General features: G+C 44.3%; 1 protein-coding gene across 3 annotated transcripts in view; it reads right to left on the reverse strand.

Moving 5' to 3' along the window:
• Positions 1–15,188, reverse strand: part of Ttc23 (tetratricopeptide repeat domain 23) — a 75,565-nt gene that overhangs the window by 26,174 nt on the left and 34,203 nt on the right. For all 3 annotated transcript variants that reach the window (XM_052160914.1, XM_052160899.1, XM_052160908.1), the window contains exon 7: positions 1,790–1,895. In XM_052160914.1, coding sequence (XP_052016874.1) covers positions 1,790–1,895 — 106 coding nt within the window. The remainder of the gene's footprint in view (positions 1–1,789; positions 1,896–15,188) is intronic.

Raw genomic sequence — 15,188 nt, forward strand, 5'->3', positions numbered from 1 at the left:
CACACAATTGTCACTGCTGTTGTAGCTGACACTGCTATTCCCCGAGACATCTGTTCCTCTCTGTCCCCCTCTGTCTCTGTCTCTGTCTTTTGCTCATTGCTCTATACCAAATGACAAAGTCCAGATGGGCCCAAGGGCTGATCCTTGCTAGGCCCCTCTCAGCACCTACCAACCACAGGACACCTGAAACACCTATCACCTTGGTGACATTAGTGGTGATTTATGGGAAATTGAGCCACCGAAACCGTTAGAAGAGGACATGTCTCTGTGATTCCTAAGTTAAGACAGCTGAAAGGTTCTGAGCCTTTAAAATGGGCAGAGGAAGAAAACAGTCTCCTCCGAGAAACTACCCAACTGACGGAAGAGGCAAAGGCCAGAACCAGCCCTTCTGCCTGGAGGCCATTCTGGTTCTGAGTCCCACCCAGCACACAGTGAACTCGCTTGCTGACTGTATGAACTGAATGATGGCCAACAGAAATTACGCATGGAAACAGTTTTGTTCCAAAGCTCAAAGTGTGTGTGTGTGTGTGCGTGCAAGTACTATAACATCATAAATGTAAAAGTAGTTAAGATGAAACATTCATTTAATATATTATATGTATATATATATATGTATATATATATATATATATATGTATATATATATATATCACCATAATAAAGATTGAAAAAGAGAATGAAAGATCAAACAGAACTGAACTCCCAATTCCTGAAGCTGCTGCTCTTCCTGTCCTATAAGGATGAGGAAACCCGGGAGCCATGGCAACCTCCTTTTAGAATCTCAAGGCTCCCAGGACCAGAGCTGTCCTCACACTTGTCTCAATTTAAAATGCGTTTGAGTTAGTCACCATCAGCCATTGACTGAAGATTTCATATGAAGATCCCGACAATATAAGCTGCCTGTTATGGTTTGTATCTGCTCAGTCCAAGTAGTGGCACTATTAGAAGGTGTGGCCTTGTTGGAGTAGGTGTGTCACTGTGGGTGTGGGCTTTAAGACCCTCACCCTAGCTGCCTGGAAATCAGTCTTCCACTAGCAGCCTTCAGATGAAGATGTAGAACTCTCAGCTCTGCCTGCACCATGCCTGTCTTGATGATGATGAACTGAACCTCTGAACTTGTAATACAGCCCCAATTAAATGTTGTCCTTATAAGAGTTGCCTTGGTCATGGTGTCTGTTCACAGCAGTAAAACCCTAAGACACTGCCTGTCATGTGGGACCATGCTGCTAGAGTAACACAGTAGAAACTGGCTTCTCTAGTTTGGCTACAACGAACTCACTAGAGTGTGTGTGTGTGTGCGTGTGTGTGTGTGTGTGTGTGTGTGTGTGTGTTTCCCTATCACACGTAGGATGCCAGGATGACAGAGTGAAGAAGCCCCAAATCTCAGACTCTAACTATCCTGTCAGGAATAGAAAATGCGTATTGAGTATTGAGTGGTGGCCTCTTCTTGAAATGCCGACACTAAACATGCACGCTCACCCTGAACGAAAGCTCTGGCAAGCGAGCCCTGAGTTCAGAGCTCTTGGACACCTCAATAGCGCAATGGTTGCCTTGGAAAGCAGAGATGTCCCTCCTGGCCGTGCATGAGTCCCCCATGCTTCATAGTGGTGTTTTGGATGAAGAGTGACATTCCGGAGGGGACAGAGAGAGAGGGCAGAGAGAAGAAAGCTCAGGGCGGCTGCGCAGCTGCCGAGCTCTAGCGTGATAGCCCATGCCGCAGTTGCACCCACCAGTGACACATGCCAAGCTGCTTGTGTGTGTGTGTGGGGGGGCAGGTGTCTATGCTCACCACGGTGGTCGTGCATCCCAGAAGCAACAGCAGCTCGGGCGATAAAGTGTGCAGAGTCTGCAGCCTCCTCTGGGGAGGGGTCTTTACTCAGGATGATGAGATGTGCCTGTCACCAGAGAGAAGAGACGAGTTGTTTACGCGCTTGGCAGCAGCAATGAGAAACCTTCCTTGCAGTGATAAGCAGGAAGCCAAAGAACTTTCCAGCAAGCTGGGAGGGATGATGGATGAGGAGGTGCAATTTCTTTGGGGACTGAGAAGCACTGGGTGGAGGCCAGAGCCCTAGATGCCGCCTCCACTGGGCTGGAGACTGTCCCTGGAGACCATCCTTAAAATAAATCCTTTAAAAGCTTATTGAGTCAGCAAAGACTACAGAGATGGGGTTGGGGTGGGGAGGTGAGGCTTTAAGAAATGAAAAGTAGGTGGCCCAAGGAAGACCGCGGACCCTGCCTGCAGAGAGGCGAGCCTGCGTCTGATCACCCAGCCCACCTGCCTGCAGCCGCAGTAGCATGGGGAGCCGCTCAGTTTCTCTGTGATAAAGTTCATTTTAAAACTGCCTAATAAAAAATAGTATTCTATAAACAAAATGATAAAAAAGTCTTTTCAAATAAAGCCGGGCAGTGGTGGCGCACGCCTTTAATCCCAGCACTTGGGAGGCAGAGGCAGGTGGACTTCTGAGTTCAAGGCCCGCCTGGTCTACAAAGTGAGTTCCAGGACAGCCAGGGCTACACAGAGAAACCCTTTCTCGATAAAAACAAAACAAACAAACAAACAAACAAAAAAACAACAAAAACCCCCCAAAATACCAAATGAAATATAAAATATAACCCCCTTCAAAGAAAATGTTACTGACCATCTCCCTGTCGGCATTTTAAATTGGAGAAAGCTAGAGCAGGAGCGATGTCTCAGCGGTGTAAGAGCACGTGATCTTCCTGCAGAGGCCCCATGTTTGATTCCCAGCACTGACATCAGGAACCTCACAATTGCCTGTAACCCTAGCTCCAGGTGATCTGACGCACATACACCCTTGTGTGGGAGGGAGGGAGGGAAGGGAGGGGTCTGTTCCCACTTTCTGTGTTCTTCACACACACACACACACACACACACACACACACACACACACACACACACAAGTAATAATTAAAATTAAAAAAAAAATACTGTGAGTAGTATATTTACATCTCTCTAGCCATCAAAGAATGCCTAGAGCAGAGTGCATGGTCAAACCATGCACAGCCATGGGAAACTGGGCTAAGTGTGGTGAACTGAGATGGCACGCTCACTGAAGACTGTGGGCAGTTTGGGATTATTGCCAAAGAGTGTGTATTCCTCCTCACTTGGCTCGCTGTTCCGACAAACTACCTGACAGAGACAACTTATTTTAGCTCACACTTTAGCAGGGCACAGCCCCTCACAGTGGAGTGAGGAGCCCCGTGGTGGGAAGGTGTGGTGACAGCGTGAGGTCCCCTGTGGTGGGAAGGCTGGGTCAGCAGCCACCGCCCTGGCTCTGTTCCTTTTTTGCTGTCTCACTGGGGTTCTGGGAGCTGCCTTAGATCTAAAGGCAGCTCAGGGCCCTGAGGAGTCGCGGGAGCCTGTCAGCTTGCTCTCCACCGCACTCCTTCCTTCCCAGGCTTGACCTCCTCACCCCCCCCACTCCATATCTGAAAAGCTGTTCCAAAAGGGTCGAAACCCATAGGTTGAGATCCACACTGGCTTAGGGGATCTGGATTTATCCCACAATTATCCTGACCTCTGTACTTTCCTATGTAAGATGCTAATCCTATACATGCAAACATGGATTGTTGATTTCAGAAATTCAGTTTCTGATCTAATTTATTATTTGGTGTTTAAGAAGCTTTCTCAAACCTTGTGCCGGAGGGCGGGAGGAGTGGTGCAGAACACTCTAGGTGTTTAAAATGTATCAAATTAGCATCTCATTTATTCAGTAAAATTCCATTCATTTCAACTTAGTTTAATTTATTCCTATTTGGCTCAGTGTTGTTTTAATTTTGAAGCACTTTCCACTTGTCAGATATTGTGCTAACACTACGAGCTCATATGCAAAAATACCAAGCTGGTTTCAGCTTTAAAGGAGATTACAGATGAGCCACAAAATGTGGGGTGGTTGGCTTTGTGTAGACACACAGACACTTCTTACTATGTTTTTGCACTTGGCTAACTTCTTTGCTGCATTTCAGTTGTTATAATTTTTAGTAGATATTGAAGGAAGAAAGAGGATGGCAGGTGTATACAGGTTAGCCAATAGAATGGTCCTGTGCACTGCTGTCCCGGCCCAAGGCTAAGGGCATCTCTGTCTTAGGACTAGGGAGGGAGTGACACTCTCACAGGGAGGGGCCAGGGGAGGCCCCTCTACTCTCCTGCAGTGGCCAGGCTGTCAGTCAGAGAGCTCTTTGATCCTGTCCTGCATCAGCCTCCTGGGTGCAGAGCAGAGCTAAGCAGCACAGAGGGCACACACGGGATGAAGTGGAAGGAGCGTCTTGAAGCAACACGTGGCCCAGCTCACACTGTACCTCCCCGGCTTTGACAGCCTCAGTTTCCTCTCTGTGCCATGCTCGGCTGCCCGGGGTTGGTTTGCCCCCCTGATGTCGGAATCAGTTACTCAATGCCAGCCATGGATCCTGCAGTTCACAGGTTTCGGCAACTGTGGATCCGTATCATCTAGATAGCTTCTAGTGCTCTGCCCAACTGTCCCCACGCGCCCTCTCACGTGCTCCCTTCTCTTCAGAGTGCAGGACCCACTGTCTATCAAAACACCCTCAAGTCCATTCAAGCACATTCAAGATGGTGAAAATGGGGTCCATCTAAGTATTCATTAGGAGGAAAGTAATCATTTGTCTCTGCGGACATATATTAACCTGGTTATATTTCAGAAACACAGGAAAGGCAACTTGCAAAGGGATGAAGATGCCAAAGCACCAGGGATTTTCAACCCTTTTTTCTTCAAGGACCTCTTCTTATCCCAAACAAAACCGTCCATGGTTCCCCGGCATCTGAGGAAGGGTGGCACTTCCCCCACGGGGCGCCCCGGAAGCCACTCTTCCTCATCCACCTAACTGAAGAAAATCTCGAGAGTATCCGTGACCAGTTCCCTTGATCCCTGTCAAATGACAGAGTGGGTGTTCTAACATCTCAGGTGCATTCCTGGAGGAAGCCACAGATTCCTCTGCTCTGATCTAACTGCTAATAGAGGCCCCCAGAGCCAGGGCTGGCAGACTCTTATCTAACTGAGCCTGCTGCCTTGCATCTGTGAAATGTGCAATAGTCCTTGAGGAGGAAACTCAGTGGCTAGTGAAAAAAGATAACAGTATTTCTATGTATGCAGAAACACTCAGTGACTTGGTACCTGGTGACTGGGGACTGATTCCCACCCCCCCCCCTTCTACCTTGTAATGATGAGGGGAATCATGGGATCAGAGGGAGGTGCTTTCTTCTATGGCTAAGTGCAGACAGAGTAAGTATACAAGGAGCACGGAGCCTTTGTGGATGGAGCGCATATTTACCATGAGAACACACATGGGGTCGGCAGCCAAGACTCAGTCTAGGAACAAACAGCTGGGGTCTCTATAAAGCAGAGGCTAGCACGGTCAGGGGTTGAGGGGGGAGGAGAAGAAACCGACGACGAACATGTCCTCACTTTGCCAGGTATGGTGTTAGGCGTATTATACACACGGTTTTGCTTAACCTAAAGGACTAGTGACAGATATTGCCAGTCCATGTTACAGTGGAGACATGAAACATCAAGGTCACATGGTTGGTCGGCACAGGGCAGAGTCAGCCTAAGGCCTGCAATATGCATTCGCATGTTGTCTTGGCCCAAACTGTTAGCCAACTCATCAAGCTCACAGAAAGATGATGCCCTTATCAGTGTAATGGAAAACTATTTAAGGGTCAGTGAGTGTGGACTCTGGCAAAAACCAGAGGAAACTGGCCAGGGACTAGTGAGGTTCCAGTAACTGGGCACCAGGCTGCTTCTGAGGACTGGGGAAGCCACACTGAAGGAGGGAGGAAAGCAGGGGTGGTGGGCAGAACGGCCATCACAACGTCTTCCACCTCCAGCTTTAGTCTTCTGCCTCCTGTGTTAGTCCAAGCTCCTGCCTCCTTCCCTTGCCAGCTCAGGGCCATCGTCACTGCAGGCACGAGCTGTGTTGCGCTTGTTTATAACTGAGTGGCTTTTCATCCCTGCCCTGTCACAGATGGCCATCCCATCTTCGGCTCTGAGGTGACAGCCTTATGCAAGACAGGTCAGGTTACAGTGCAAGGTCTCCACTTCCTTTCCTTCCATCTCTGTGGAGTAGGGAAGCCTTTTCTGAGGGGCTGGGGTAACTGGAGAGACCAGGCCAAGCAAAGGATGGTCGTGGAAATCCCAGGGTTGGAGGGGCAATTAGATGAACAGGAAGTCACATCTAAAAATGGACATCCTGGACGAGGCCCATTTCTTTTAATAGTCGCAGAGAAGCCTCTGTGGCTTTCCTCCCGGTGCCAGTTTTATCTCCTCCAAAGGGCGCAGGAGAAGTCCCATTATCTTTAAAGATTGGCATCTTCATGTAGATATCACATAGGTACCACAAAATTATCATGCCAAGGGCTAATATTTTCTTTTGTTTGCAAATATGAGCTTTCTTAAAACTTAACTAGATTTTAAATGCATAAAAGCCTAAGTGGTTGAAAGGAAGAAACAAACTAAAGCAAAACGAAACAAAAAAAGTCCCTCTGCTTACATGAGTCATTTTTCTCCCCACTCCATACGCAGTCCTTCTCTCTGAAGGACTTCCTGTGCAGCATCCCAGAAATACTGAGGTGGACACATACACACACACACACACACACACACACACACACATTAGAACACACACATGCATACACGCACACACATCAGAACACACACACACATGCATACACGCACACACATCAGAACACACACACATGCATACACGCACACACATTAGAACACACACACACACACACACCCGCACTCACACACTTCCCAGGAGACTCTGGCCCGCTGGCAGGTAAACAGCCATTCTTTAACAACAACCGAGCTTAAGGATTATAAATGGCTTCTCCCATTTGTTTTATTTTTTGCAGATTGTTCTTGTCTTTTGTCCACATATCTCTGAGTTATCTAGAGATAACTTTTCAATCCAGGCTTTGTAAGACAGTTTCTCTTTGACGGTTTTTAATTTTATATGCACAGAGTCACACTCCTTCATTTCTCATGCCATCAAATAACAGCTCCTTCCACTCTCCTCATCTTCTCCTTTACTCTGTCTCCTAACTGATACCCATCTGCAGATATACAAAGGAAGATGTTCAACCAGCATCAACACTGGGCACCTTTGGGCAGATAAAGTGTCAGTATTCTGACAAAATGAAGAAATTCTTAAGAGACTATTGAACCCCTCCCTTGGCTACCAGACTATTGAAACCAAGGAACTGCCCCAAAAATCTCCTGCTGAAAGAAGAAACCGGGTAGAACTTTGGTGCCAGCCAGAGGGGATCTTTTCCCTTGGAAAGAGATTTGCAAGTTGTCAGCAACTTTGCAGGCGAGACCTGAGCCAAGACAGTGATGACCTTGACCAGGGCTGCACAGTGGTCCAGAGGGCTTGCTTTCCAAGTAAACCTGACCCCCACTGGAGGACCTCGAGGATGGACTTCAGCCAGGGCGGTCACTGGACCTCTCCTCCTTTTCTGTATGTGCCCACGCTGATTAAGTCTCCGTTTTCTGCAGTTCACTGTCACCCTTCACTGGACTATTGAGAACAGAGGGGCGGCTCAGCCGGGCTTGCTGGGGCGGTCAGGATGCAGGCTCTTCTGGTTGTCCTTAAGAGCGACAGCAACAATCTTTATGGCACCCAGACTGATGTCATACTTAGAATTTTGTGTAAAGAATAAAGCCTTCATTAGCTTCTCACGAGATTTGAAAATGTTAGCACGGGCCTTATCCGGGTTATTTCTAATAAATGAATGATACCTGTCGTAGAGCCACAGTAATGCTCAGCTGGTGAGGAATGCCACCACCCACAGAGCGCCTGGAGCCAGGTCTGAGCACCCAGTGTCACTGAGTGCCACCCACATCTTCTGGCTCTAATACCCACAAATGCTCTGACTTCATGAAACTTTGCAAATCAAAGGTCCCTACTTTTGCAGCTGAGCTGCCCTGAAAACTGAACAAGAGAAATACACCCCTCCAGTGTAAAGAAGAGAAAAAAGTCATTCGGCCAGCAGAGCCAGGGGCTTCAAGCCCTGCAGACAGACCAAAGCAGCTGCACCCACAGTGAGGAAATCTCGTTACTTTTTTTAGTTTAGATAACAAGGTGTGATTACTAACATCTCTCAGTGTAGAGCCTCACACACAGGAGCATTTGCCTGGGCTTTCCCACGACCCCAGCAGGCAGGGGGACAGCACTGCTTTTAAGTCCCTGGAACTGCCACCTGTTCTTGTGAGGTGGCTCTGTTGGGCTTCCTTTATTTTTTCCCATCTTCTTAAAATACTGTGGAACTTTTCTACACTGAAACTAAAACGTTTTTTTCCTCTGTGTGTGTTTTCTCACTCCAAAGGAAAGAGGAAAGAAAACTAGCTGTGAAGATAGCAAACCCCCATTTGTGTGTATTTAATAAATGCCTATTACCCTCGTTTCCTTGGAGACCTGTAGCCACGCTGTACCCTTCCGTACCTCAGGTAAATCTCCTCAAGAAAAAGGAACAGTGATAAGTATTTAATAATTACTATAAATAAGTAAAAGCAGTTTACCCTGGCAGTGGGCCTGGGGGTTCACAAAGCACTTAGTGTTCTGGAACCTGGAGGAGTTCTGCTAAGTGGAAAGTGTTTTTGTAGATTTATTGTTGTTAAAGGGGCTGAGTGACTAGCCTATAACCAAAGAGTGCTAAACAGAGAGTCTGGACTCCAAGCCTGATTTTCTGACTTCACAGTCAATGTTATTTTTGCTTTGCCAAATCTCTCCTTATTTAAAACACTCTTTAATCTTTATTAGCCTTAAGAATAATTATAAATAATAGTTAACTATCAAAATTGCCAAGTATTCTAAAAGCAAGTGAATTCCTCCATAACCCAGGTAGAGAAACATGTCTAACTTAAATTCAAAATCTAACTGCAACAAAATATAAAAAATATTGGAAGACAAATGAATCAGAAAAAAAATCACTGATAAGCTCACCAAGTTTGTAATACACAGAAAATCATTAAAAAGCATTTATTTTTCTATACTATCAGTGAATACTCAGAAAAGGAAGCTAAGGAAACATTTCCTCCTATAATCGCATCAAATACAACAAGCATGTCTGATAAGATAGCTCAATACATAAAAGCATTTGCCAACCAAGTCTTAGACCCTGCGTTTAGTCCCAGAAACCCAGAGAGGAAGAAGAGAGACACTTTTTAATGTGTGTGGCTTCTCTCACACATATACATCATACACACACACACACACACACACACACACACACACGATCATGAGTAAAAATGTAAAACTACAGATAATCAGGAGCGAGTTGCCCAAGTGCAAAGCACGTGCTACTCTGAGAGCTGGGGAGATGGCACGGTGAGCAGAAGTTGTGTAGGATGTGGCCCTGCGTTCAGAACCCCAGCAGCCATGGAAGAAATCAGGCATGGGTACTAGTGAGAGGCACTGTCTCAAAGACATGTGGTAGAGAGTCAAAGGGGAAGACACTCACGTGTACTCAAACACATATCATACACAACACATGCACACAAAACACACACACCAAAACAATAACCAAACAAAACCACTTGCACTCTTAAAGCTACAAAACATATTGAAATGTGGGCAGTAGAGGTGCACACCATTAATCCCAGCACTTGGGAGGCAGAGACAGGTGGATTTCTGAGCTTGAGGGCAGACTGGTCTAGAGAGTGAGTTCCAGGACAGCCAGGGCTACATAGCGAAGCCCTATCTTCAAACACCAAAGCAAACAAATAAACAAAAACAAACACATTGAAATAAACAAGAGAAGACCTAAGTAATGAGGAGATATCCGTGCTTAAGGACTGAACAAGTTAATATTGTTAGGATGGCCATACTTTACATCTTAACTGACATTTGACGCAGTGCCTTTCAAATCCCAGCACAATTATTTGTGGGGAAGAGGTGAAGAGATTGGCAAGCTGATCCTAAAATTCCTGTGAGAACGCAAGGAGTTAGCAAGAGTTAAAACATTCTTGGAAAAGAATAACAGAGTAAGAAGGTAAGTTACTGATTTCAAAACTTAGATCAATAGAATAGAGTTGATAGTTTAGAAATAAACCCTGTTACTTCTGGCCATTTGATTGTGCCAATTATGCTGAGTAATTCCACAGTGAATGTATAAGCTTCTCAATAAATGGTATGCTGAGATAACCAGATAGCCAAGTGCAAAGAGGGAAGTTGGTTCCTTTCGACAGACCACACAGAAAATTCAAAGACCTTGTACGTCAGAACTAAAATCTGTGAACTGTTTTAAGGAAACATAAATACAAGTCTTTGTGAACTTAGATTATCCTGTGGTTTCTTAGATGTGAAGATAAAAGAAAACAGAAAAAAATAGGCAAATTAGACTTAGAAGTAAAAGCTTTTGCACTCGGAAGGACACCATCAGGACAGTAACTGAAGGCAATCACTAACTTCACGTGTCTGGTGGGCATTCAGGCTCTGGCACCAGGATATGTAAACAACTCCCAGAGAAAAATAGACAAAGAACTGTCTAAAATGCGCATGTGATTTGGATCAACATTTTTCAGTAATTATATAAAAATGGCCAACAAACATACAAAGGTATGCAACTAGTAATGACAGAAACTAAAATTTAAAACACATTCAAACATCGCATTACACGATAAAACAGCTACAATTAAAAATTCAGACAAGACATGCTGGTGAGGACACAGAGGAGTTGGAGCACCTCGTCAGTAGGAATATGAAACTGAGGTCACTTTGGAAAACAGCCCGGCATCTCCTCAAAGCTTAGACAGTTAACCATGTCACTCAGTGGTTACTCCTAGCCTTATAACCAAGCAAAACGGACACGTATGTTCATAGAAAGCTTGAGTATAAATTCTAATTTATACTCAGCACTAATTATAGTAGCTTCAAAGCAGAAACAATCCAAATGTCTATCAAATGGCAAGTTGATAAAAACCTAGTATATCTATATAGAGAAATACAGGAAAGGAACTGAAATAAAAACAAATGCTTAAACGGTGAATATATTAAGTCAGACACCATAGGCCATACATTGTCAGACTCTGTTTATATGAAATGTCCAGACAGGCAACTCCACACAGACGGTAGTAACCTGATAGTTGCTAGGGGAAGACAATGCGAAATGACTGCTAATGGCTTCATTGTTTTTAAAAAAACAATGGAATGTTTTTTATTAGATAACAGTTGCAAAATTCGTAAATATAACACTTTAAGAGAATAGATTTAAGGTTGTATAAATGATCTCAGTAAAAATGAGAAAACTTCAAAAACAAATGACAATTTGGGTGAAAATATTTACAATATGTATCATGGATGCCAGGATCAATATTGTAATACAGAAAGAACCTTTAACAGCTATAAAAAGCTAGATCAAAAATTCTATTTACAAATTGGCAAGTGATATGAATAAGTCACACAAAAAGACAATTCACAGGAAGAATTAGAGTGCCTTTAGGATATGAAAAGATGTTCAACTTTAAAAATAGAAATGCAAATTTAAGCTACGTTGAAATGTCATTCTCACCCATCAGATGGGAACTAACTTGAAAGCTCAACAACACGCTTTGTTGACACAGGTTACGGACAACTGGTGCTCTTATACACACGAGTGAAAATTACAAACAGTTGGTGTCTCTGAAAGGTAACTTGGAAGTATAACACAACTAAAAACGAGAGGAAAATAGCAATGCGTTTTGCAATAATGTAATATCACAAGTATACTGCACTTTACCGAGTAGTCTCTCTGTAGTGGTTTGACTGGGAATGGCCCCCATAGGCCCTGTAGTTAAACGATTGGTCCCCAGCTGGTGGAACTGTTTGAGAAGGATTAGCAGGTGTGCTCTTGTTGGAAGAAGTGTGTTACTGGAATGGCTCTGAGGTTTCAAAAGCCCACACCATTCCCAGTTAACTCTCGCTGCCTCATGCTATGTGTCATTCATATATGTATACCTTGTCATATATATTTGCTGAGGATGAAGTGGGAGATATTCCTAATGGCAGAATGCCAACTGATAAATGCAATAGGAGTGATAGACTAGAAAACCAGAATTTTACAAGTCTCACGGTTAAGATTCTGTAAGGAAAGCGTTATCAATAGATATTAAACTTAGAAATATTTGACAGGGAGCAGACTATGGAATGCTAATTAGGTAAATGTGCGGAAATAGTTGTTACACAGTAGAGAAACTATGTGGCACCATGACAGGGTGATGAATGTCATAGTGTAACACAGATGGCCACTGTGCCTCTAGATGCCATCCCATCCCTCTTGTTGTGTTCTGTCTAGGCACAGATTACTCAGATCTAGCTATAAGAAGACATCAGACAAACTCAAACCGAGAAACAGTCTACAAAATGCTAGCACATATGTATATATGCTAGCATATATATATATTTCAATGTCATAAAAGGCAGTCTAGTGAAAAACTATTCCAGATTAAAGACTGGAGTCCTGATACCCAATACAATATATGATACTTTACTGGATCTGTATTGGATGGAAAATCATGAAGGGCAGTATAGAGATAATCAATGAAGCAGAAGGTACCTGTGCCAATATTAAACTTCCTGTGATTCAGACACTGAAATATCTGGGTATAAAGGGATGTGAAATTTTCCAAATGCTTTAAAATTTTATAATATTTTGATGGAACTGTGTGCATGTGTGTGTAAGTGTATGGAGACACACATGCCATGGCCTGCATGTGGAGGTCAGAGGACAAATTATGGAGGCTTCAGGTATTGAACTCAGGTCTTCATACTTGGCGGCAGGCACTTTTACCTGATGAGCCATCTCACTACCCCTCTAAAGTATGCAGTTATCCTTCTGACCCTGTGTGTGTGTGTGTGTATGTGTGTGTGTGTATGTGTGTGTGTGTATGTTTGAGCATGTGCACAGGCATATATGTATATCAATATAGGTAGATAGGAAAACAAATACAGAAAAGTACTATAAATGGTAAATACAGGTCTCACAACAAGAGGCACTAATTTGTTTCCCACTCACATCTGAGAAATGAGTCTCCTGAGAGTGAGAAATTCTGACATGTGGGGAAGCTGTGTTCATATGTGACTCCCTTTTCTGGTTCATGCTTTTACACATGTACATCTCTGTAAGCCAGTGTTTCCTATAGTGTGGCCTGCCTAACTCTAGAGCCTCACAGACTCCTAGGTTCCCCTCTCAAGTAAAAAACTACTCACCGCCTTGTCTAGTACACTGTCAAACAATGTAACGTACTCTTCAGTTTTAACTACCACAAAGTCTGGCTTTTATGTAAGCATACACACCTTTTCTAGGAAGACCCGGCCACTCTGGGGATTTTCTAGCACACTTGGGAACATGGCTTGGGGATGCTCCTCTAAACTGAGCTCAAATCTTTGCACGCACATTGGCAATACTGGGTCTTGTAGAAGCCAATTTCATCCTAGCGATTTTTGTTGCGTTGTGGCCCTTGCTGAAATAATCTGATCATAGTATCACTTGATATGTTTCTTCTGAGTTTTAGAAATTGCTAATCAAAGGAAAAATCAACACTCTAGGGATATAGATTCAGTCATGAAAGACATTTAAGGAATATCATTTGAAAAGTAACTTATATATTCTATTACACAGATATCCTGAAAAAGAAAAACATCACATCACATCACAATATCCTATCAATCCTATGTGAAAGAGTGTTGGACAGAATCCAATGCCCATGACTCATGATTAAAAAGAAAACAAAACTCTTAGTAAAGTGGGAAAGGAGGAAGTTTCGTAATGGCTGATGTCCTGGTCAATGGTGACTAAAGCTTTCCTCCTGAGATCAGGAACGAGGATGGCCCTCATCACCGCTTTGCAAACTTTGAGTCCTGAATGTCCCAATAGGACAGGACAATGAAATAGAAGGTATGCAGATAGACTGAGAGCGAAGAGATAAACTGTCTTTATTTGTAGAAGATACATTGAAATTCTGAAAAAAAATTGTTTTAAAAACCCTGGCCTGAGAAGCACTCATAGCAGCAAACTAAGTGAGCAAGAGAGTTGCCACACCCAGGTGGGCGTGGCCCCTGGCGCCAGTCCTCAGTCTCCCGCAGCTGGCTGTCACGGGCACTTTTCTGCTTCCCGGACATCACAGTCTCATCATCCGACCTGAAGCCCACCTCTCGATCGCTTGCACACCCTGCCCTCCCACTGAACCAGTGTAGGCATCCCCCAGTGGTCTGTGCTCCCATTCTCCCATGCCTCGCCATACCGAGTTACTACGTCCTATCTATGCTGCCTCCCAACCCTGCATCAAGTCACGCCCTTTGCTTCATCCCCCAGCTTCATCCTAGTTCAGAACCCACCCCGTGTTCTGCTTTTGCTATTTCAGCAGCCTCCTGAGCGGTTTCCTCCCTTCCACGCTTGGCACAACCTCCCCAGCCTGCTTCAGTATTGGAGTTTGAACCTGAGTGATACCTTTTGGGATTGGTATTTCTAGGCATATCATTCAACCTTTCTAATTCTTGTCTTCCTTATCTATAACCTGGAAACAATACGCTACATGGTGGCATTAATAATTAAGAGAGGTGATCTCGATAGAGGGAGAGACTGAGGCACTCCAGCACACTGTGAGTGGGAGTATAAATTGTCAGACAAAGTTTAAGAGACATGGCTATGATGTATTCTTAGTGTCATTGTTGTCACGTGTGAAATAACATAGAGGGTTAGTACATCTTTTAAATTTCAGGAAAAACATCAGAAGGTGTTTTAAGTGGATGGTGTGACACAAAGACATCTGGCTCCCTGTGGTGGTCAGTTCCAGGTGGCATCAATATGTCACACTGCCCAACTGCTTAGTCAAAAACCAGCAAGACACTGCAAGACTATATTTTATAGGTACAGTGAACACTGTCAGCTTTAAGTAAAGGAGATTATTGTCAATCGTATGCACGAACCTCAGCCAATCAGTTGACCTGAAGAGCAAACACTGTAATTCCCCAGAAGAAAGTGACAGAGAAATCCTGCCTACATTTCCAGCCTTTCTAGACTATGCTGGGGCTATCAGGCTTGCTAGTGCCCAAACCAGTTCCTTAAAAGTTCTCTCTCATGCTTGTGTTTGTGTTCATGGTCTTTCTTTCCCTCCCTCCCTCCCTCCCTCTCTCTCTTCTTTCCTCCCTCCGTTCCTCCCCTCTGTCCCTCC

The sequence above is a fragment of the Apodemus sylvaticus genome, chromosome 1 (genome assembly GCF_947179515.1).
Source record: "Apodemus sylvaticus chromosome 1, mApoSyl1.1, whole genome shotgun sequence".
Classification (NCBI taxonomy): Eukaryota; Metazoa; Chordata; class Mammalia; order Rodentia; family Muridae; genus Apodemus; species Apodemus sylvaticus.